The 22,756-nt window shown below is 42.5% G+C and overlaps 4 protein-coding genes across 6 annotated transcripts; 1 reads left to right on the top strand and 3 right to left on the bottom strand.

Annotated features, from left to right (window-relative positions):
* The first annotated feature begins 325 nt into the window (after window positions 1-325).
* si:cabz01074944.1 (signaling lymphocytic activation molecule) lies at window positions 326-4,485 on the top strand. 2 transcript variants are annotated; one of them, XM_063895710.1, is made up of 7 exons: window positions 326-471; window positions 1,657-1,950; window positions 2,512-2,793; window positions 2,895-3,005; window positions 3,094-3,155; window positions 3,290-3,355; window positions 4,069-4,485. In XM_063895710.1, the coding sequence occupies exons 1-7, from the start codon at window positions 402-404 to the stop codon at window positions 4,144-4,146; spliced, it is 963 nt and encodes a 320-aa protein (XP_063751780.1). In that variant the 5' UTR covers window positions 326-401; the 3' UTR covers window positions 4,147-4,485. The 2 variants fall into 2 exon arrangements, with proteins under 2 accessions (XP_063751780.1, XP_063751781.1); XM_063895711.1 differs by lacking the exon at window positions 3,094-3,155.
* Window positions 4,486-4,583: 98 nt separating this feature from the next.
* Window positions 4,584-9,248, bottom strand: si:cabz01074946.1 (uncharacterized). Of its 2 annotated transcripts, none has more exons than XR_010166797.1 (6): window positions 9,041-9,248; window positions 6,639-6,848; window positions 6,450-6,560; window positions 6,000-6,257; window positions 5,830-5,947; window positions 4,584-5,082 (listed from the first exon to the last, which is right to left on the bottom strand). XR_010166797.1 is itself a non-coding variant. In XM_063895712.1 (6 exons), exons 1-6 carry the CDS (start codon window positions 9,075-9,077, stop codon window positions 5,030-5,032), a joined length of 765 nt encoding a protein of 254 aa, XP_063751782.1. In that variant the 5' UTR covers window positions 9,078-9,238; the 3' UTR covers window positions 4,587-5,029. The 2 variants fall into 2 exon arrangements, 1 of the variants encoding a protein (XP_063751782.1); XM_063895712.1 differs by having other exon boundaries at window positions 4,587-5,082; window positions 5,830-5,925; window positions 9,041-9,238.
* Window positions 9,249-11,005: 1,757 nt separating this feature from the next.
* On the bottom strand, window positions 11,006-22,367 carry vangl2 (VANGL planar cell polarity protein 2). The gene is made up of 8 exons (XM_063895965.1): window positions 22,069-22,367; window positions 19,278-19,522; window positions 18,472-18,592; window positions 17,785-18,392; window positions 17,204-17,340; window positions 13,967-14,102; window positions 13,560-13,806; window positions 11,006-13,025 (listed from the first exon to the last, which is right to left on the bottom strand). The coding sequence occupies exons 2-8, from the start codon at window positions 19,346-19,348 to the stop codon at window positions 12,768-12,770; spliced, it is 1,578 nt and encodes a 525-aa protein (XP_063752035.1). The 5' UTR covers window positions 19,349-19,522; window positions 22,069-22,367; the 3' UTR covers window positions 11,006-12,767.
* Window positions 14,129-17,119, bottom strand: LOC134872589 (protein FAM200A-like). The gene is made up of 2 exons (XM_063895964.1): window positions 14,803-17,119; window positions 14,129-14,664 (listed from the first exon to the last, which is right to left on the bottom strand). Exon 1 carries the CDS (start codon window positions 16,885-16,887, stop codon window positions 14,806-14,808), a length of 2,082 nt encoding a protein of 693 aa, XP_063752034.1. The 5' UTR covers window positions 16,888-17,119; the 3' UTR covers window positions 14,129-14,664; window positions 14,803-14,805.
* Window positions 22,368-22,756: the final 389 nt, after the last annotated feature.

The following is a 22,756-nucleotide window of genomic DNA, read 5'->3' as shown; positions in this document are numbered from 1 at the left end:
CTCCTCATTCCTGAACATGCATCTGAAACCACGGTGTGGTTGAGTTCTTCTGCACTGAGCAATTAAGATGTGAGCTTGAATCTTCACGTATTTGTTTCTGATATAGCTGCCTGCAGATATGTTTGTCCGCTTGAGTTAGTTAAGGGTAGGAAGAGTTAAATACAACAGCAAATAGTCGATTGAGGCAATCTTCAACTGAAAACTAAACTCTTCTTTATGCTTTCCATTTGTTTTCTTATGTGTATTTTATCCTGCATTGTATATAAGGCCACATTACTTTCTCTACTTCTTTTTCGACGGAGAACTCCCCCACCCTCTCTATTTTTTTTTGTTGTTGAGCTGTCACGATGCAGTTTGAGAGATGAGAAGAGGAAACAGACGTTGTTCCGCTCACCACAGAGATGGTTGGTGGCTGCCAGAGCTGCTTCTTAACATACATGTCTGTGCTACTCCTTGGCTGCTCCCTTCATGGTATGTACATATCAGCTTTAAAGTTTATCTATTTGTACTTTTAAGGGGAGGGTTTGTTCGCAATAAGGAAATTAGCAACAAGATTTCAGAATTGACTGGACATGCGCGTGTCATATTGGGAAATGGCGTGTATTCCTTGGAAGAAGCCGATCGTCTTTGTTTCTCAACTGCAAGACGTTTTAGAAGCACCACTTAGATATGGGGCTGTGGAATCGGCAGAAAGAAACTGACATGAGAAATAGGACATCCATACTGAAGGAAAAGACGGTTGAAATTTGTTCTCTGCTGATAAGAAAAAAGATATACATTTTTCACAGTGCTCAACATCCATTGAAACATGTCAGCTCTGTCGATAATGTCATTCAGAGGCTAAACATTGTATCCTGTGGCTGTTTTCTAAACGTGCATTTTCTGGAACACTATGTCAGATCATTTTCTACAACCTTTGCACAACGCAGGGATGGGTCATCCTGTTTCTTTTTTTTTTGTTGTTGCTGGTTCCTCATTTTATAGCTATTAATTTACTTAAACACCATATTTAGACGAGTCACAGGTGGTCTCACAGTATATAGAGTACTTGCTTGCATGCTCAAAGGTCTTTGGGCCTTTTGCAGAATTTCGAAGTGTTAAAAAAACGATCTCTGTTTTCCGAGAACCCTTGATAACCAGCAGAGACTATAACAGCTTTCGTTTAAATTTAGTCACTGAGGTCACAGTCTTTGGTTTTAGTCTCTTCTCAGAAACGCGCCATGGTTACTGTCCACCACATAGCCTAACTGTTTCTGAGACATTTTGAGTGGCCAATCTCAAGATAAAATGTCATTTATTCCCAATGTTTGCCAATGCATTTCCAACAACTCCTACCACCTGGACGTCTGACTAATATGAGTGTTTTCCGATCCGTCAGCTCACTAAAAATAGTTGGTTGTCATTGTTAAAGATAAGCAGTGGTTGACATCACACATGGAAATAGATTTCAGACACGTCATATCATCCATTTAATAATATCACGCTGAAGAAATTCAATGCTGTTCTAGATCCTGTTGTGCATGTGGGTGTTGAACATGCGTTACATTATGTCAACACACTATTTCATGTTGCATACAAGGTGAACATGAAGAATATGAAGGCTTTCCTCGTGTTCACAACTCATTTGACAGTCTGTTGTCTGCTTGTGTGTTTCAGATGTGGAGGACTCCGGTGATCAAGTAATCCATAAAACAGTTGGAGACACGGTAGAGCTGGCATTTCCTTTACGGACTGAAAAGATCACCAGTGCATCCTGGAGCTATAAAGGGTCAAAAATTGCAAACATAAATGGTCTAATTCAAAATACTCGATTTAATGGTAGATTAGAATTCAACAAATCAAAATTAAGTTTAACATTGAGAGAACTGGCCGTCAACGATTCTGGTGAATTCAGTTTTAATTTTGCCAAAGACACACAGAAGACAATCAGAATCACCCTGCATGTACATGGTAAGAGGTTTCCAAGTAACCTATAATAAGAATTTCACAAATAATAAGTAATATTATGTTAATTAGTTGCTTGATTGAATAATAACTTAGTAACGAAAACAGATCAACGACTAAAGAGGTCGTCTTTATTCAGTGCGCTTTCCACTTCCGCCGTCTTTAAATCATGTGATGTCATTATCGAATGTTGATGGTGTCTGACACTACGTCAGTATTATTGGATATAATGTAAGGCTTGTTCACAGCTGCTTACCTTCTATATCAATAGTTTGTAAAGCTCCATTGTCCACACCAAGTATAGTTTCTTTGTGGATATGTTTGTAATGCTTATTGATGGTTGGGGTGCCGTCATTGAGTCAGGAATCCCCTTGGTTTTTCTTCTCGATGATAAGGACATGACCTTCTGATTAATGGTTTCTTTTTGGTGCAGAAAACTTTCTGACACTCTTTATTATTTCGACTTAAAGGACTGAGCCAAAATGTATGTCTTAATTTTGGATTTTTGATTTGGAATAGAGGTTTACTAAAATGTGTTTCCTCTCTCCCCACCAATCGCCTCATTAGAGTCCATAACTGAAGAGCCCGTCGTCAATTTCAATTCCACCTGGCACGCGTCGAACGCATCCTGTACAGTTCTGCTGGATTGCAGTGCAACCCCTATTGACAATGTCTCTTACCAGTGGACCGTGGAGAACCAAACCTTCGACGGCTCCAGGCTGCAGTACATCATCAGTCTAAAGGACGGAAGCACCAACTTCAATTGCACAATTTCCAATCATGTCCGTGGGATGTCCACAATCAGAGAAGTGAATTGCAGAAACGTGACGTCAGAACAACAAGAAGGAGGTATGTGCACAGAAGAGATTGTAGTTTATTTGTGTAGTTTGATAATGAATCAAAACTGGGGATTGATATACCTGTTCATTTTACATCGCTAACACCATCAGCTGCAGGACCAGTCGTCCTTCCCATGATTGTTGCAGTTGGATGTTGTCTGCTGGTTACCGTTACAGTCGGAGTAGCTGTGTGTGTTTATTGCCACAAAAAAAGTCAAGCAGGTAAGAAACGCTGCATTGAATAGTAATGAGTACTTCATGTTTTTGCCTCCATGCATGACTCATGCTTTGTTTCTTTCGTTACTGCCAGTGGGCGTTGACTCAAATGAGCTCACCGTGTACGCTGATATCAATGATGTTGCAATCCGGGATGTAAGCATGCTCATGCACTAACTCTGCACCAACCTGTATTAAATCAAATGCTTGTTAAGGATGACTTGCATGTGTTGCCCACTTTGCTAATCCTTGTTCTTCTCTTTGTGTATGATGCACATCTAAACCTCCAGGTCCCTTCTCCCCAAAAGCCATGCTCACTGTATGAAACCATTACCAACGTCCCGGTCCAACCTGCGGTAAGAGCAGAACTCTGAAATATACAATCACACATTTCTTACTTTAAAAGATGGGGGTGATCCAGCTCAAAAAACACCTCTGGAAAAGGTACTCTTATGGAATAACTGAAAGCCAAGGTGTTTTTTCAGACCAATAACCCATTAGCTAAAGCAGAGACTTAGCAGGGACTCGTTTTTATACAATTAAGCTTAACTACAATAACATGTAGGGCTCTGTGATTGATATTAATGCAGGGCCATGAATTCCTATTGCTGACCATAAATGTATTCATGAATGGTGGATGGATTGTATTTATATTAGCACTTACTGACAACCCATTGATGCACGTGCTGCCGTACAAGCTGCCATCTACTGTCAAAGGGTGGTGGAGCGCCATGACAGTCAGTACAGTCACACTATGACCTCTGCTCCGTCCCTTATTTTAGAAATAATGAACAACTCTCATCTGGAAGCAAGATGATTTGATCACGTGTCAAATGAATGTATGAATTTACTGTGAAATTACATTTCATTTGAACCAATCAGAGAAGCTCATATGGACTTTTACAGTGCATGCTGCATTCATTCCTGCAGTGAATCATAATAAGTCATGCAGACCTTGAGTAAATGAATTAGACCCTTATAATAAAGTGGTGTTTTTGTATTAAAAGAGGTTCGGATCCACTTTTTAACACAATTTCTTGATCTTTTTCCTCCTTTATCACACATCTAGCCCCACACTGTGTACGCCAAGATCGAGTTAGGTCGTTTGAGGAAGGAATCGGTGTCGCCCTACCAAGAAATTTCATAGAGGGTCCCAGCAGGATGTGGGTAGAACGTTGCAGTAAATACAATAGAAGCACAAAGCGGACTACGAGAAGGGAATGGCGTCCTGTCTTTGGCCTTAAAGGACTGTTTATCTTCCTACATGCTGCTATGTGGTTTGATAAACAGTGCTGTAAAAATGTGTGAATACAGAAGTTATATTTTTTCTAAGGTACTATGCAAATCCTTTGAGGCCTGCCTACTTTTTCAAGCCTGTGCAAATGTTTTCATATTAAATGATTTTAATAAATTACAATTCTCGTCAGTGTTCAGCATGTTGCTTTATCGAAATGGTTATGAATTAAACGACAACGCTAAACATGAACACAGGAATCCTTTTCATCATTAATGTCATGATTTCTGCTTATGTGAATGATTAAACAGAACAACTTTTACTTTAAAAAAAACTACTTTTATTCAATCTTATTCACATTTAGATGAACTTTAAATTAATGTTACAGTGCCAAATCAAAATGGTTCAATACAAACAATAGTGCAAGGATCTATCTTTAAAGAAAAATGCCTTTTTGTGAAATGAAATGTTTAAAACAGCTTTAAAATCAAAGCAAATGTGTGCATAACTGCTTAAATAACACCTATTATACATATAGCGACATAGTATGCATACAAATGAACACTTTTGTAACAAACGGCAGCACTTTCCAAAGTAAAGCTTCACATATATTCATGTGGTGTGTATCGGTGCTGGTCTTTGGACTTTGCGTTAGCTTGCACGGTGTTCATTCATTACAGCGTTATATTTGAACAATCTGGGGTACAGTGTCTCACCAAAGGATCACATCACCGACCTTGAACATTCCTAACCCGTTTTTAAAGTTTTACACGCTAACATCCATGTACTACACACATCATGCAGTGAGGGCATCTTCAGCCAAAGCCAATCCGGTTCGTTGTTGTTGAGCTAATATTTGGAAAGACAGAGACATGATGTTAACACACAGATACAGAAACAACAGCTACTCCATTATACTGCTTTTCAACGGTGTGTTATAGGTCTCAGATACAAAACGTGTCTCTGAAGTGTTTCAGTCCGGTTTCAAAAATGCTGATTCCGTGTCTGTAGCTTTAAATGCTAATGAGCTGCTGCTGACCTTCAGGTGATAAGGTGGGCGGGTCTAAGCTTAAATTGCAGTCTCTTATGCGTTTGCTTTAATGCTGTAGATCTAATTGTGCTGCATTGGGAGACCCAAAAACATATTTCTATAACCAGCTTGAAATGTAACCTTCATATTTACTCTTATTCTCAGCGATCTCAGGCTTCTGTTTTAAGGACTGAGCTGCCAACAAAATAAATGAAACCCTAAAGAGAGACGGGATGTAGGCTGTTTTTTTTTCTAGTTTCGCACTTTATTCACCTACATTTGATTTGTTTTGCTAACTTATAACTTAACTTTTGAGACAATATCCACCTCTATAAGTGACCCAGCTCTCCGTATATTTTTCTGTATGTGGCCCCCGGTGAAAAAAGTTTGGACACCCCCTTCCTAAAGCATGGTGTACTGCTCTGAATGGATGTGCATGGGTGAATGACTGTTACTATGTAAAGCAGTTTGAAGGGTCGTAAAGACTACATATAAGTACAGTCCATTTACCATTTAGTGGTTGTATAATAAAGAATTTCCCTCTAAACATGATGTGTTCCTCTTACCTGTCTGAGAGATCATCAAAAGGAATACCAGGAAAACTCCCAGGGCGCTTCCCCCAGTAAACAGAGCAAGATTATGATCCCTTGCGGGCTTGTAATCTGTAAGAGCACAAACAATATTCTAAGAGTTTCTTAGAATCTGGCCTCATGTTTTCCCTCCCTTGTGACCTTACCACATTCTAAAGTGTCAACTTCCGAGGCGTTCTCCGATTTCCTGAAGGAGGTGCACTTGAATTCCACCTGGCTCTGTGTGCTGTTGAGAAAGGTAAGAAGAACTGTATAGCTGCCGTTGTTGAAAGTCATATATGGAGTTTCAGCGTGCCAGACGAAGCGATCGACTTTATCCGCAGAGGAGCAATTCAGCTGCCACTGACAGCCTTCTTTTGCAGCTGAAAGAAGTGTCCTCTCTAGCGTTGGTTTCTTGAGGCGCTCTGCAGGGGGTTTAAATTGGAATAGTTGATGATATATTGAACTTAGGAAGAGTCTGTGTAAGAAATGCATTGAATATATTTGATCTAAGGTCTTTATTCCGAATGTTTAAAAGATGGCTCAGGTATGAGGACGAGCGAACTGTCCAAAGACAATGTTTGACAATTACTCTTTGTCAGTCTATTCTCACTCACGTTTCAATAGGAGATCCACCTTGTATGCGATGTTCTGTTGCTCAGTATTGGTAAGGTCTACATTGTACTGCATGGCATCCTCTGAAGTCAAACCATGGATCATTAAGTCACCTGAAAAAAAGGACATTGAAGAGACACTGCCACGAGAGCAATAAAGAAGCGATTCCTTTACACCGATTTGTCTTTTACCTGAGGAGCTGTTCAGAGTGAGTCTCCCTTTGTATCGGTCGACCCATTCGACTTTTAATAACCCGTTATTTAAGGTGGCGATCCAGGTGTTGTTCGTGTATATTGTCCACTCGATTATGGAAAGAGTCCATTTCGGGTTGGCTCCTGAGCTCAAGGTGACGTTCTCCCCAATGTACCCAATGACTGTCCTGTGGGATTCACCTAGTGTCTCTGTAAAAAAAAATAAAAGATGGCAAAGACAACTAAGCACCAATCTGGATTTTCAGCTCGCAAACTAAACATAGTATACCCGAGGGAGATGGGAACGTTTTTAGTTTTACAAGTCATTAGGTGTTGGATAAACTGCCATTTTGCCCTGATGATGGTGCTGGATGAAACGTGAATGGATAAAATATCACACAAAGCATCAACTGGAGACTGTGAATGTCCTGTTGATAAATACAATGGTTGAGTTATTTGATGAAATGTCGAAGCCATGTTAGCGTGACAGGAAAAGAGAAAGGGTGTCAAAGAAATACAACATCTGGGAACCATGAATATTTACGACATACTATACTAATACTATACTGTTAGGGCGGTGGTGGCAAAGTCCATAGGGGCTTGGCCTGGGAACTGGAAGGTCACCAGTTCAAGTCCCCGAAAGACCAAGTTGTTACCGTGGTGTCCCTGAGCAAAGCACCGTTACCTACACGGCTCCCCGGGCGCCGTACATAATGGCAGCCCACTGCTCCTAACACTAGGATGGGTCAAATGCAGAGACCTGTCCAGCAGTGGCTCAGTCAGTAGGGGCTTAGACTGGGAATCGTAGGGTCGCCGGTTCAAGTCCCCGAACAGACTTGAAATACAATCCCCCCCCTCCCCATTGCTCCCCGGGCGCTGCACAATAGCTGCCCACTGCTCCTAGTACTAGGATGGGTTAAATGCAGACCAATTTCACTGTGTGTGCTCTGCTGTGTGCATGTATGTGACTAATAAAGAGGGTTTCATCCTCCGATTCTATCTATTTCTATTCTACTAATAAGTGGGTATATCTTTGACTTAATATACTATGATTTTTTTCAGAAAATGTTGACACACACACATATTTTTCGACACACCAGGAGATATATTTTTCCCTGATATTTTCGACACACTATACTAGGGTGCTGGTGGCGAAGTCCTTAGGGGCTTGGCTTGGGAACCGAAAGGTCACCAGTTCAAGTTCCTGGAAGATCAGGTGCTTCAAAGTAGACTTCCCCTCTGTGGGACCATTAACAGTTCCTTCTTCTATGTCGTGTTTTGGCATATTTTTACAGATTTTGTAGACACAATAGTATGACTGTTTTTCACATTTCCTCATGTTCTATACCAGGGGTGTCCAAACTACGGCCGGGGGCCAAATGTGGCCCGCCACTTTTAATTGGACCTCAGCAAATGCTAAAAGTATACTGGAATGTGTCCACACCTGAAACTTGTGCTTTTCCTATATTGTACTTCTTAAATATATACAAATAATACATTACAGGGTATTCATGTGTTTATAAGACCGATTTTCAAATAAATTGAGTCAATTCAAGTCAAAAAAGGTTTCAAACAAATCATTTGCATAACAAACTTGGAATAGACCCTTCATATTCCCCCTTATTATCAGCAATCTGAGGCTCCTGTTTTAAGAAATGAGCTGCCAACTAAACAACTGAAACCCTACGGAGAGCTGAGATGTTTCTTACAGCATTTTCAAGTATAAAGAAAATTGTACCTACATTGGATTAATTTGCTAACTTATAACTCAACTTATGAGGCCATATACCTCACCTCTAGTGAGGGGCTCAGACCTTTCTATGTTTTTCTGTATGTGGCCCTCAGGGGAAAGGGTTTGGACACCCCTGTTCTATACTATACCTTTTCTGACATACAACAGTAGTATTTGCATGCAGCCTTCCTGCTGTACTTTCACTATTTTACTAAGACCTTTCGACATGCTATAGTATGACCTATTTACTGATACCATTTACTAATCCATGATGCTTTCCAACATGTTTGACATACTATACAAGTACTTTTTAAATCACCTTTTTATTTATAACCCACACAATGAATGGTCTGACGCCGTCCTTCACTAGGAGATTTCATTATTTTTAGGACAAACTTCTTTAAAAATGTTGTTATTCCGCATTTCACCGTGATATGGTACAATGGATGTAGGATAAGTACCAGAGAGTTATTTTTCGGATTACCAAAGTCTATTAAAATATGAGTGACAACTGCCTTTCATTAACGACCGAGAGCTTGTTTGAAAGAGGAAGTCCGGAAACCTGTCTGCACTCAGCCCACTCTGCTTTTTAAATATATTCGAAGTTGCGAAGCCTGAACACATCAACTGCTGCTCAATTACATGTTCAGCAAATAAAACCAGGACATACCTCGGAGGAATAGAGCAAGGAGGATTTGGAGTTTCATCGTTGCTGTACTTCAACATGGACAGGGAGCCGTCGAATGTACTTCCGTTATGTTTAAGCACGTGGTCTGAGGAAGTCTTAGTGGTTTGAGCTCATCCTGTTTTCCTTCTGAAAATGACAAATATCTACACATTCTAGTTTTTACATATGTCCCCTTCGTCATCACAATTGTCAGCCTAAAACAAACAAGTACTTTCTCAGGTAATTCCTTGTATATGTGACCCACACAGAATGTGGTCACATTGTGGTTTATTGTATTGGATTTATAATGTAATCCTGTTTAAAAGCAGTGCCTTTTCATGGGTGCTAGCGACAGTAAGCTAATGGACGCTACTCAGTGTAGCGCTGATAGTGTATGCGTGAACTCCCGTTTTGTTTAAATTACATGATACTGTAAGACATGTTCGTTTATTTGAAGCCCAGGAGTCGGTTTAAAAGAAAGAAAGCAAAACTCCCTTAAAAGTTATAAAAGGAGTGTTTAATAAAAGGATGTAGTAGTAGGTTTTACAAAAGTTTCACAGCTGTGGCTCAATAGCCCGGGACACGCGTCCACAGGCCACTGACTGAGTGGAGCTCATCAGTAGTTACTGTCTGGCGGTCCGGAACAAAAGAGAGCTCGTGCTTTATAGAACCACCCCTTTCCGAACAACTTCAAAATAAGACGCGCCCCGCTCTCGTGCTCTCATTGGTTGGTAGCGGGGGGCTGGATCCTCTTCTATAGGCTGACGTCGTCGGGGGCGGGTTCTATTATGCAATTCTTCGGAGGTTTATCAGTTATTAAACAGGCAACTGTATCATTGCAGCATAATGAGTGAGAGGTAGAGGCGGTGTGTTTAGTATGTAACTCCACTGGTCCTTCTCCCTCTACTCATATATATACAATACAATATTAGCTTTATGCTATCTGAGGCTAAAAACAACATCCTGTGTTACTACCGGAAGTGGACAAATATGATCCGTCCAGAAACAGTGAATTATCTTTTAAAGTTCCGCTCCAATATATTGATTATTTCTAACAATACCTCCCGTGCCAGCATTATTCTTTTTGTGTGTTATGTTCATTGTCAAATATATTGCATCTCCTATGTTTCAGGGTGTAATGTGTTAAGTTAAACTTTCACTAGCTCTCAAGAAGTTGCCTGTGAGGCCCATTTTGTGTTGAGTTAAAACTTTCACTCAAGAAATTGAAGATTCAACTTTATTGTCATTGCACAGAGTACAAGTACTAGGACAACGAAATGCAGTCTCTGCATTTGACCCATCCTAGTGTTAGGAGCAGTGGGCTGCCATTATGTACGGCGCCCGGGGAGCAGTGTAGGTAACCAGTGTCTTGCTCAGGGACACCACGGTGGCACTTAGTCTTTCGGGGACTTGAACTGGTGACCTTCCAGTTCCCAGGCCAACGCCCTATGGACTTTGCCACCACTGCCCAGTTGCTGGTGAGGCTCATTGATCGAGATATTTGTATATTTATATGTGGAATGACAGAGAGTAAAGTCATCAATATGGGATTCATATTCCTCGTGAAACATGCTATATGTGCATTTGAAACATTTTTGTAATGAGAAGAAGGATAAATACTGTATGTGTTTTATTCTCAATACATTCTTACGAGGGCTGCCACGGTAAAGCAACATGAGGCTCTTCGTTTTCTGTTATAACAGCAATCTGCCCGCTGGTCCCGTCACTTGGGACCTGTAACATGTACCTGTGTCAATTCTTAAACTTAATAGTTCATTTTCTTTGTCCAAACCAATCTGTAAGTACTTTGTATTATGTCATATTGTTATATCTTTTGTCGTTTCTGATTGCTATAGATACAATGGAAAACTCTACAGAGCATAGCGTTACACTCACACAGACACAACCCAAACCACACATAAGTGGAACTTCCTCATGAACAAACCACGTAGACATGAACACGAGGCATATTTTTGTATGAGATCATTTATTAAAAACCTTTTACATCAACTCAGTCCTAAAAAAGCACAGTAAACAACAAGCTTGCTTTAGAACACAACGAGTGTTAGATCGAGTACAACAAAGTGATCCATCAAAACACACGAAAATACAATCGTAGGAAAAGTACACTGCTTGTGAGTGGCACGACAATCTCTATCCGTAGTGTAAAAAAGGACATCTTTGACTGACAAAAGACACAAGTTGTGGCCCCTTTCGTCTTCAGAGGGGCCCCTGATGACCCCTAGTATAAACAGCACCAACTACTTCTCTAAAAGTGGAATGATTAGTGTTTTATTGGTTAGTTAATCAAATAAAAGCTGAAACTATTTTGATTACTGATCAATTATTTAAGCAAAATGAGTACTAATAATCTAAGGGGGTTTTGTGGAAGGTTAAATTGGTATCTCTAATTAACAATACATACCGTATGATGCCCGTTAACTGAATTAACAAAAAGGGCAAGTGTCCCGATTAAGAGACCATCGATTGTTTTTCCGGGCTGCACAAAATAGTTGCATAGCGTTTTAAGGCATTAGCTTCAACTAGCGTCCAAATCTTTGACTGAACTGTTGGTGGTAGAGTTGCATTGTGGGCAATGTAGTTGCAAAGCTACAACAAAGGCAAGTCAATGTGTGGAATCGCATGACTGTCCATCATGAGTGGGACAGGGTTATAGGAGTGCAATTGTAAAGATTACATTTTTAAGGGAAATACAATTTGACCCCGTCTTAGTTCAGGCTGAGAATGTTACTAATATCAAACATTTTAGTCGATCACATGGCGGGAGCTTTTGGGTCTAAAGCCATGAGGCGGTAGGCCGCTTTTTCCAGTACCAAAACACTGAAATTTACACACTCACTTTAAAATATCAAAGACATTAATCAACATGAAGCTGCCCAAAAGAACCCCCTTGGTGGCACTTGGCTAAATTGAGTCCATCGAGTCCAATTCCAACCTTGTAGGTGACAAATGTTGCAGCCAGTGTAACTGGACTTAAGCTGCTCCATCACTGCACCTGCAGGGTTGCATTTCTGTAGATGATTCAACACAACCTGAGCAGGAAATACAAAAAGCACAAATCCTCAGTGCATTAAAATCCATCCAGTGTTTCTTACTTCAAACTTGCAGTGGAAAATTCTCAAGTCCATTTAGCAGTCGAATCAAAAATAGAAGACGCACTTTCACCTGTGTTTGATTCACACAGAATCCAGTCCAATAGGTGAGAAAAGACGAGGGCACTTAAAAAGGATGCTCAATTTTGCCCCCATGTAACATTTAAAGGCCAAATTCAAAAGCAAACGGGAAGTTCAAGTAAACAGAAAAGTAGGATCAGCTCGGACAAAACAGCGAGCTTGAGTCTGAAGAACTGCTCGTTTACCACATCGTACCGTGGTATATTCTCTTGAATAAAGTCCAATCGATGTCAAAAAATGTGAAATGAAAGTGTGTTGAAATACCACATAAAAAAAAGCCCTAAAATGTCAGCATCAAGGGTACTGGAAGCAGTCTGTAGTGCAATATCAGAAGTGACCAGTCAGCAGTTATAGGGCATATGACTTATTTTAGGTTTTTTGAGGAACAAGGTCAGCGATGACTCATTCTGTTGCTTCTCCTCTGTGATTTCCTGATATTTCGGCCATTGGGCTTACCAAAAGTAAAAAAACATGAAAAATAACTAATAAAAAAGGTAAAAAAAGATACCCTAAAGACTTGTTATTTCATCCTGCTCCTACACAGACGTCTCTGACTGCATCTTCATGACAAATTTGTGTCTTTTGGGGTCGATGAACTCCTCCCCAAGGTTCAGGAAAGGGAGGGGCGTCACTGTGACAACCAGGGAGAAGTCGAGGCGTCTCAGGGAGAAGACCTGACCCTGACGCAGGGCGGAGGTCACGGGCTCCTCACTCACTAGGGTCCACTGGCGGCCCCTGCTGGTGTCCAGGTACTGGAGGGTGGGACCAGGGCTGAGGTAGAGCTCCAGGAAAGCCTGAGAAAGAGTAAACAGTAAGATGACAGCTTAAAATATAATAAGAGAAAGGAGAGGAAAGAATGAGGGCAAAAACGAGCGGCATGGTATGCAGACGATAAACCTGTATTTGTTGAAGTTACGAATAAATTAAAATATGTGAAAAAATATAAAAAATAGAACAAAAAACAAAAAAAATATACAATTAAATCAAATAAATACAGATATTTTTTAAAGATTATATGAAAAATATCATCATTTAATTTACTGATTATAATTTAAAAAAATGCAAAACAATTATTAAAATCTAGAATGAATAATTATTTAAAATAAATACCAATATTGCACTTTTTATTTATTATATCAACAAAAAATATAATTGAATTTATACTTTAAAAATGAAAAGCGAGCATTGAAATAAAATAAAAAAAATACACAATCAAATAAATAAATAAATACAAATGTATATAAAAAAATCAGCACAGATTTATTGTAAAATGAAGATTTTAAATAAATAATAACAATGATAGAATCAAGTTGAAACCCCCTCCTCACCTTGGGGGTCATGTTGTGGGTGATGCAGAACTGCAGGTGGTTGATGATGCTCTCCATGCTGTGGTAGGACTGCTGCCTGGTGGCACGGAGGTATTTCTGCATGGCCCGGGCCATGGGGGCGAAGATGGCTTGGGCGGCCTCCCGGGGGTCCATCACCTCCCGTGGGTGTTTGGGGGAAGACACGCCCCCCTCTTCATCCTGGTGACGCTTGATGTGGGTGAAGGCTTCTTCTACCGCCACCACCAGTCTGGGAGGAGAAACCAGGAGACACCAAGGTAGATTTAAAGATCATCGGTATTAGATCATAGTTCCTGTTGTGTGTTATATACTGTCGGTTGTTGGTGCATGTCAATAGTCTGCAGAGGCTAAAACCCCTGAATTCCCTCCAGAGGGAGTTTTGCCCTCACCTGGCTTTACGTTTGCGGACCCTCCGCTCCACCTCTGCCTCCTCGTAGTAATACTCCGTGTGGGAGTTGTCTCTTTTTCGAGAAGCGGCTGCTATCATGGTTCTGGACTGGCCTGTGGAGTTATTGGTGCTGTTCTCTGTGGACAGAAATAATGACATTAAAGATCTGGCATGTTAGATACGTGTTATTTGGGGAATTAACATACTAATCAGCTCCTTTTATAGAGCGTAAGGCTCCCCTGTCTCATCAAATGATTGATTTGTTACGGCAGGGGTTTTCAACTGGTTTTGTCCCAGGGACCACCATTCGGACTAGAAAGCAATCCGCGGCCCACTGATGTGCCTGCGCGTGCGCGTGTGTATTTGGTGTTACATGCATAGCTCAATGCATGAAACATGAAAGAGAGGCCACGCAGATTTTATAATAATAAAAGTAGATTTATTAAATTAAATTAAATTAAAGATTATTTTAAAGAAAGAATAAAGAATAATAAAGTGTTGTGCAATTCAGTATTGGGAAAAGTAACTAAAAATGTCATGCAAAGTCAGTCTAGGTGTGTGACAAAACAACAACGGAGAACAAAAATCCAACAACACCGGAGAACCAAAATCCAACAAATGAAGACCAAGGCAGCCTCAACTGCTGGCTGGTCAGGGCTTTTATAACCCAGCCAGGACAGACCTGTCACCAATCACCTGCTGTAGAGACAGAGAGATTGAGAAAAGCAGAGAGAGATTGAGAAAAGCAGGGAGAGAGAACAGGCTTACCATTAACACAGGGCGGGGCCTAAACCCGCCAGGGTCGTAACAGTGAAAACATGGGAGAATTAGGCCTACCTGTCAGTGTGATATCTGGGCGTGGTGAAGTCCACACAGCCTGTCTATTCGTGGCGAAATGGTAGACAGAGACAGTCTCATGTCATTCTCTGGATCAAGCCTAGCCCTGTACTTATTCTTTAAGTACGCCAGTGTAGAAAAACCACTCTCACACAGGTATGTGGTTGGAAAGGGCAAAAGACACCTCATTGCTTTTGCAGCAAGCTGTGGAAATTCTGTCTGGCAACTTATCCAGAATTTAACAAGGGGCTGTGTGTCGTACATATGCCTCCTGACAGAGTCTGTGGACATCTCAATCAGCTTATCCTCTTCCACAGCCGTCAGACTTGACCCTACTGATGCATCGTCACTGAATGGGAGCAGGATCCACTTGCTGTCACGGCGCCACTCTTCCGAATCAGTGAAGTACTTTGCGAATTGACGCACAAGCTTCCTCAAATGCTCACATATAGTGTCGTTGATGTCAGTGCTGTCAGGGTATTCCTCAACTGAAGGAAACATCGCCAAGTTATTGCTCTCCACTCGTTCGATCCACTTTGACATTTTTTTCACAAATGCGTCGAGCTTCTCGTAGAGCTGCATGACGTTTGCATCTCTCCCTTGCATGGAGCTGTTCAACTTGTTCAGCTCTGCAAAAACATCTGTGAGGTACGCCAGCTTAGTTAACCAGTAACTATCGTTGAAATTGGAAGCCAGATCAGAATGCTTCTCGCACAAGAACTCGTAGATAGCTCCGCGTAGTTCAAACACACGGGCGAGCACAGCGCCGCGAGACAGCCAACGCACCTCTGAATGATAAAGGAGAGAGCTGTGTTCACTTCCCAAGTCATGGCATAGGGATGAAAACAGGCGTGTATTCAATGCGTTTCGTTTTATGAAGTTGACCGTCTTGACAACGACATCAAACACACCACTGAGCTCAACACTGAGATCTTTGGAGGCGAGAGCCTCTCTATGAATCAGGCAGTGTGTCCAAATTACCCCCGGAGCCACCCTCCTTACATGCGCAAACAGTCCAGTCTTGCTGCCACTCATGGCTCGGGCCCCATCGCTGCATAATGCAACGCACCTCTGCCACGAGATATTGTGCTCCGTGAAAAAATCGTCCAGTGCTTTAAATATTTCTACACCGGTAGTTCGCCCGGGCAGTGGTTTGCAAAAAAGAAATTCCTCGCACATAGTGCCACTGTCCTCGTATCGCACAAATGTTAACAGTTGCGCATCATTAGTAACATCTGTCGTCTCGTCGATTTGAAGGGAAAACAGAACTGTCTGAAGTTTTGCCATCAGCTGGTCTTTGACATCATTTGCCATTTCCCCAATTCGTCTTCCGATTGTGTTGTCTGACAACGGAATAGTTTTTAATTTGTTGGCACATTCTTCGCTTACCATAGCTCTGCACATATCTATGGCTGCTGGCAATATAAGCTGCTCTGCAATGGTATGGGGCTTCTTACTTTTTGCAACCCTGAGAGCGACCAGATACGATGCTTTCAGTGCGTTTTCATTTATTTTTGCACTCATCCTCATGGTAGCCTGCTGTCCTTTGAAATCACGCAACATCTGTTGCATGTACTCAACGGGTTTGGCCTTCAAGTGGACGTGATGCGTCTCCATATGCCGCGTAAGTTTCGACGGCTTCATAGCTTCATTACAGAGAATTGTTGAACATACGAAACACAGTGGTACCTCCTCTCCTGCTCTGTCTGTCGTCACTGTGAATCCATATTTAACATATTCCTCATTGTATTTTCTTTTTCGTCTTTTTTGCGAAGTTGACGCTTCGGAAGCCTGTCCTTGCCCTATCGTGGCGGCCTGTCCCTCTGTCGTGGCAGCCTGACCCTCTGTCATGGCAGCCTGTCCCTCTGGCACTTTCCTCACTACAAAACGATCCATTGGTGCTAGATATATAGCTAGACTAGTACATATGTAACAAATGTTTGCTGTACTACAACCTATCTTAAAATACTCTCGTCGGCTATGCTTATAAATGTGTGTCAACTTTGCTCGCAAGACTGTACGTAATGAATAATAAGTGAGGTTAGCGACGCAACTCATTACCATTAGCGAATCACAGGCTACCATAGACTGGATAGGCGCAAGGCTACATTCTGTCAGCTTGAATTTCCTTTATATTATTTTAAACATATTTTTCACGATATGTAACGGTATTCTGGAAATGTGTTGAAATATCAAAGCGAATTTATATTAAAAAAAAACAATGGTGAACTGATCAACATAGGCTCTTGTCACGGACCACATGCAATGCCGCCGCGGACCACCAGGGGTCCGCGGACCACCGGTTGAAAACCCCTGTGTTACGGCATAAACACAATGGGAAGTGTTCTGGTGCAGAATGGACTAAATGGGGAAGGTTACAGAATGAAATGATGTGTTTTACCTTCGCCCAGATTGTAGACCTTGAAGGCAGACATTTTCTTAGAGAGGATGGACTTGGGCAGGTTGAGCAGGGCGGGGTTGTAGATGGGGAAGTCGTTGTAGTACTGGTCCAGAAGCCATACTGCTGCACGCTGAATACTGTGGGACAGAAGGGGGGGGAGAGAGTTCCTCATTTTAACCGGCATATTTAAAAATACAGAACTGCTATCATAGATAAGACACCCTCATGACAGCAGCATACAGATGAAGGAAGTGGTTAACTAAAACATACATGAAGAATTAAAGCCAAGAGTCCATGAGACAGAGAAAAACACATCTAGTTCAACCTGAAAGTCAGACAGTAGCAGCAGAATAATTGCCAGTTTTCAGAATATTTATCTTCCTCTGTGCTCATTTTGATAAATAAATAAAAACAGTAATCAGTTCTTCCCAGTGTTTTGCTAAATATTGTTGGGAGTCCTACATACATCAGATATCCACAAGAAATATTTTAAAGGATGAACTGATATAAGAGGACAGATATATCATTATTTCAAAGTGAGATTTCCACAGGGAAAAGCTCCTGATGTGCCACACACTAACCTGAGGTGCCCCACGTTGTAGAAGCGGCTGGCTCCGTCTGTGGTCCTCACCACCTTCAGACAGAAGGCGGGCTGCAGGTGTCGGACCTCCAGCAGCACCAAAGCCAGGTACTGAATGAACAGCAGCGCGTCCACCAGAGAGGCAGCGTATCCCACAATCCCCCGGTAGTCCGTCTCTCTGGGCTCCAGCACGCGCACCCCGTAGAAGAGCCAATAGGACGCCACGAAGAGGAACACCAGCGCCAGCAGCAGGCAGCGGAAGATGAAGAAGCGCGGCAGGGTGGCTCTGGGCGGGCGGAGAAACAGCGCCCAGGTGGAGATGAGGAGGATGAGGAGCTTGAAGGCTAGGGAAATGTAAAGGCCCTCACACGGGGTGCCGCAAGGTTCCAGTGTGTCCCGCCAGAGGAGCTGCGGGAGGGCCAAGAAAGCCAGAGGGGTGACCAGAGCGAAGAGCCCCAGAACACCACCCAGCGCCGGGCCAAGGAAACGCCGACACTGCAGCGGAGAGGAATCCTCCAGGTCCTTAGACATCCGCGTCAGGTCCTCGTTGGAGACGCTGTCCACGGAGGTGCCTGTAACCACCGTGGTGGTCTCGCCCCAGTTGTCATCCTGCAGAGAGAGTGATGAGTGTCGGGGAACAAGGAGGAACACAGATGACGAAAAGGACGGATTAGAGTCTGCCTCTTACCCGATCATCTCCTCGGGTCGACTCGGCGTCCAGCAGTGGCTCTCCCGGAGCCTGGATGGTCACCGATTTGTCTCGGATGCTGCTGTCGCGGCTCTTCGAGCGATGTCTGTCCCTCCTATCCCTGGAGACAAAGGAAAAGTGTCCTGGCAGGTTATTTAAAATCCTCTAATCTAGCATTTCTGATGTGGTAATACTCTTATCTTTTAATGTGCACACAAACCATTAAAGGGTGTTTTTACGATCCATAAACAAAACATGAAAATATAAAAGAATTTGAATTTTAAGTATTTTTTTATTCGAGCATTAAAAACATGTGGAAATGTTTATGTGATTATGGTATGTTTCTGATCTTGTTTTGAAAATTCTACACACATTATGTTTTACATTTTTTGTATATATTTATTCCAGGAAGGAAACAATTTGGACTATTAATCATTCGTCACTTATTATTTATTAATTAATGGACTGAAAATGTAATAAAAAAATAACCCTGTAATTTAAGAGTGGCCGCTTTATTTATAAAGAAATCAATAAATAAAATCAGCTTCAGATAGTTGTTTGCTTCGATTCCTTCATGCTAAAACTACTTGCAAATAACTTGAAATATAATGGTGCAATTACTGTTAAAAAAAACGTTTTCCAGTATTTGAAAAATGTTTGTTATGTTTTGAAAATGCCGAATCTACGTAAGTATATGTCTTTGAGTTTGGGATTGTAAGACACAATTTAAACAGGTCAGCTTCGGATCAGGTAAACGATGAATCGGCAAAATAATCGGCGGTACAGAACAACAGGCGTTCCTCTACCTGTGTTTGCGGGAGCTTCTCGACTGGGACGACTTGTAGGAGTAGCCCGAGTACGTCGACTCGTTGTCCATGTCGGAGGCTGGCGGTGGGCGGGGTTTCCGGGCCCCTCCTGCCCCCGAGCCGCCGCCGCCTTTCTCCCAGACCACGCCCAGCTGGCTCTTACGACTGCTGATGGACTTGGTGGAGAGGGCCAGAGGGAGGCGCAGCAGGTCCACTTTACTCCTGAGGGAATCTATCTTGGAGGCCTGGGAGGAGGAAGAGGAAAACAAACGGGTTAAGAGAGGAGAACATCGATGGTGTGTTTGAGAGAGAGCAGAAGGGAGGCAGGATGAGAAATGAGGAGACCGAGAGAGGGACAATCTGTCATATCAGATGAGCAGAAAAGCATCTCAGAGGGAAACATACCAAGGAACAGCAACAAGAAGAGGGGCATTGTTAGGCTGTTGGCCCAGAAGTGTGTGTGTGTGTGTGTGTGTGTGTGTGTGTGTGTGTGTGTTCAGGCACACAGGACATAGCTGGGCCCATTCTTCCGCTTTAAGGGAGGTTTTTTTTATGAGCAAGTGATGTGGCCCTGAGTGTGTTCTCAGCCAATAAAGGGCAATTACGCCAACTTCTATTCTGGGCTGCAGGTCTCCAGTGTGCACGACATGCAGGAGCGCCGGCAGAACATCAGGACGCTTCCAGAAAAACTGCACGACCTTGAGGAACACGCACAGTGTCTCATTTATACGAAATACAGACAATTTCTCCTTCTGGTGGTTTCCTTTTTGCTCCATGTCTGATACATACTTGCCCGGACGCCACATTCCCAAACTGTCCCCTGTGGTCTCCAAGGGCAACAGAGCTTTACTACTACAATGGGGATGAATGGGAGGCTAGGGGCGAGAAAAGACAGGAGGGGGGTAGTTACCACAGCAACCAGAACATCAACTTTGCACCCCCCTCCTCTTATTCTCCCGCAAACACACACCTCTGAAGACACACACTAATCATTAACCAGGCTATGACTCTGAATCCAGCGACTGTAAACACGGGTTGTTTCCCCCAAAAGGTACTTTACCCATCGGCCGTAGAACAAGCCGAGTCTTAATGTAATAAGAAATGTCCTCGCGCTCTGAATTTGCTCCGTGACCTCCTGTGTCCACCTTCCACATCAGACAGTGCAGTGTTCAGTAATGGCTTTCATGTGATTCACACATGAGCAGAAAGAAATTCAGCTGGGACAGTTTTAATATCTGACCAGCTTTTTGGCCAGCAGACAAAAACACAGCATCCTTACCAGCGTCATGTCATGTGAATGCTTGTGAGGGGAGAGGGGAACATAGATCAGCTACAAATACTGGGATATTGAAGGAAAGCCTGATGCAGCCTGCAAGACGAAATGTGTTTCCCCGCAATTAAATGAGCCCAAGCATAAAGCCAACGGCCCACATATACGAGTAAACAACACTGTTACTGTCCCGGACTATGAAACGTTAAACTCTTTTTATAGACGATGCACAGGGGACGCATTCGTACCTCTTGGCCTTAGTCAATACATCATGCATAATGCACAATTTCAGTTTAAAAATGGAAATGACACTGACCTGATTCTCAAATGTTGCATACAATCATCTTTGCTGCAGAGTGCAGACTTTACAATCCTTTCCAAGCCAGGAAGTGACAAAAAGTGTGTATTGGACAAATGTAGGGACAGACACAACACAGAGCCTGAGAATGAATAACCAACCCTCAGTGTGGTTTTGTGTTGAACTTCCAGTCAAGTTAGTCTCTGAACATCATTATTGTGCCAGATATATAAACAAAACCAGCTCGGTCTGTGACAAACAATCCCATTGATCGCACTTCCGAGCATCTCCCACTGTAAACCATCCACCGCTCATTGATCCTCAGTGGAGAGCACACACTGCATCATCTGGGATGTGGTAGGTTGGATATGTAGAAACAAACTGTTACTACAGAAAGATCTCAAAAAGTACATGTTCTTAATTATCTCTGTGGATACACTTAGTCAAGTTTAAACATCTCATGGTTATTACATTTCATTCAAGTGTTTACGTTGTTACAAATGGTTATCTTTTAATCTCAGTTGTGGGTGTTCAAATGCTTGCAGCCTCAGTCATGTTGGGGCTCCCGGGGGCCTCCAGGCCTCAGGGTGGCAGTGGGCCATTGAGGCGTGGCTTCAGCCTCAATACAGACTCCTTTAAGCAAGCCGTGCCCAGGCTTCGAGGCCTTTACACCACAAACAAACCGTTTGAACTAAAGCGCAGGAGCAAAGTTTTAAACGCTAAAAAAACAACAACTATATAACATCAGTGCGAAAAGCCAGAAGAATCAGACAAAGCGGAACACACCCAGGATGCAGTGATGAGCAACAGAGCGGTGACCACACACACACACACAGAAAAACTCCTCTCGCATGCGTGTTTGCACAGTGGAGTAAAATCTACCAAATCTGTAGCGTTCCGTTTGGCACACAGTGCGTAAAAGTGCGCGGATAAAAACAGCGAACAACTCATGGAGAGTGAGCTTTGTGAAAACCCGGTGTGTGTGTGTGTGTGTGTGTGTGTGTGTGTGTTCACACTGGTGGTGAAATGTAATGAATCTAAGATCGATACTGTTTTCTGCCAGCTCATCAGTCCGTGCACAAATACAGCTATAAAATTCTGTGTGGGGGGGAAAGGCACAAATGTAGATGTTTGCAGTTTTTGCATAACTAGCATTTGTTATGGTGTAAATACTTATTCTAACCCCCCACATATTACCCAGAATGCATGCGGGAAGGTCTTACCTTTCTATCCAAAAAGGGTAACGCTGCAGCACAAAGAGCCGAGCAACAAAAGTGCCTCCAAAATCACTTTCTCCCGACTCTCATCTGGCCGCAGATTCCGCGCTCATTTACCACCGGAGTGTAACTTGATTCCTTGCCGGTGAACGCAGTTTGTTTCGTTGTGTTTTCGGCTATAAAATCGCATTTCAAACCGAAGCACCGAAGCCGCACAAAGGGCAGCGACTCGCATCTCATCCCGGCTTCGCATCTGCTTTGTGGCGGATCCCCGCTGAGCTGAGCCGCTCAGACATCCAGCAACGGAGACACGCCGGCAAGCTGGAGAGAGAGAGTGCACTCACAGCTTCCGGGATGGATTTTCAAAATAAAACCGATATTCAAAAATCACAGCTTCCGTGGAGGGGAATTCAAAAATAAAACTTAAGATGATTGTTTTTATGAAGTAACAAAGACGCCACACAAAACTTAAGTTTGTTTATGTCGGCTGTCTTTAAAAAGGAAACACATTTGTATTGTAGGTATACGTTTTCAAACTTCACATAAAGGAGATATGCTACCCTGTACTTTGCTATTCGATTAGATAATCGTTTAAAACCGGAAATCATTCAATCAGTTTTCCTTCAGCATGAATGGATCCAACACAAAAATTACAATTGAATAAATACATTTCCAATTGTACCTCTTGTTGCTT

Source organism: Eleginops maclovinus, chromosome 11, assembly GCF_036324505.1.
Source record: "Eleginops maclovinus isolate JMC-PN-2008 ecotype Puerto Natales chromosome 11, JC_Emac_rtc_rv5, whole genome shotgun sequence".
Classification (NCBI taxonomy): Eukaryota; Metazoa; Chordata; class Actinopteri; order Perciformes; family Eleginopidae; genus Eleginops; species Eleginops maclovinus.
Note: the sequence above shows the minus strand (reverse complement) of the source record. Positions and strands in the feature narration are given on the sequence as shown.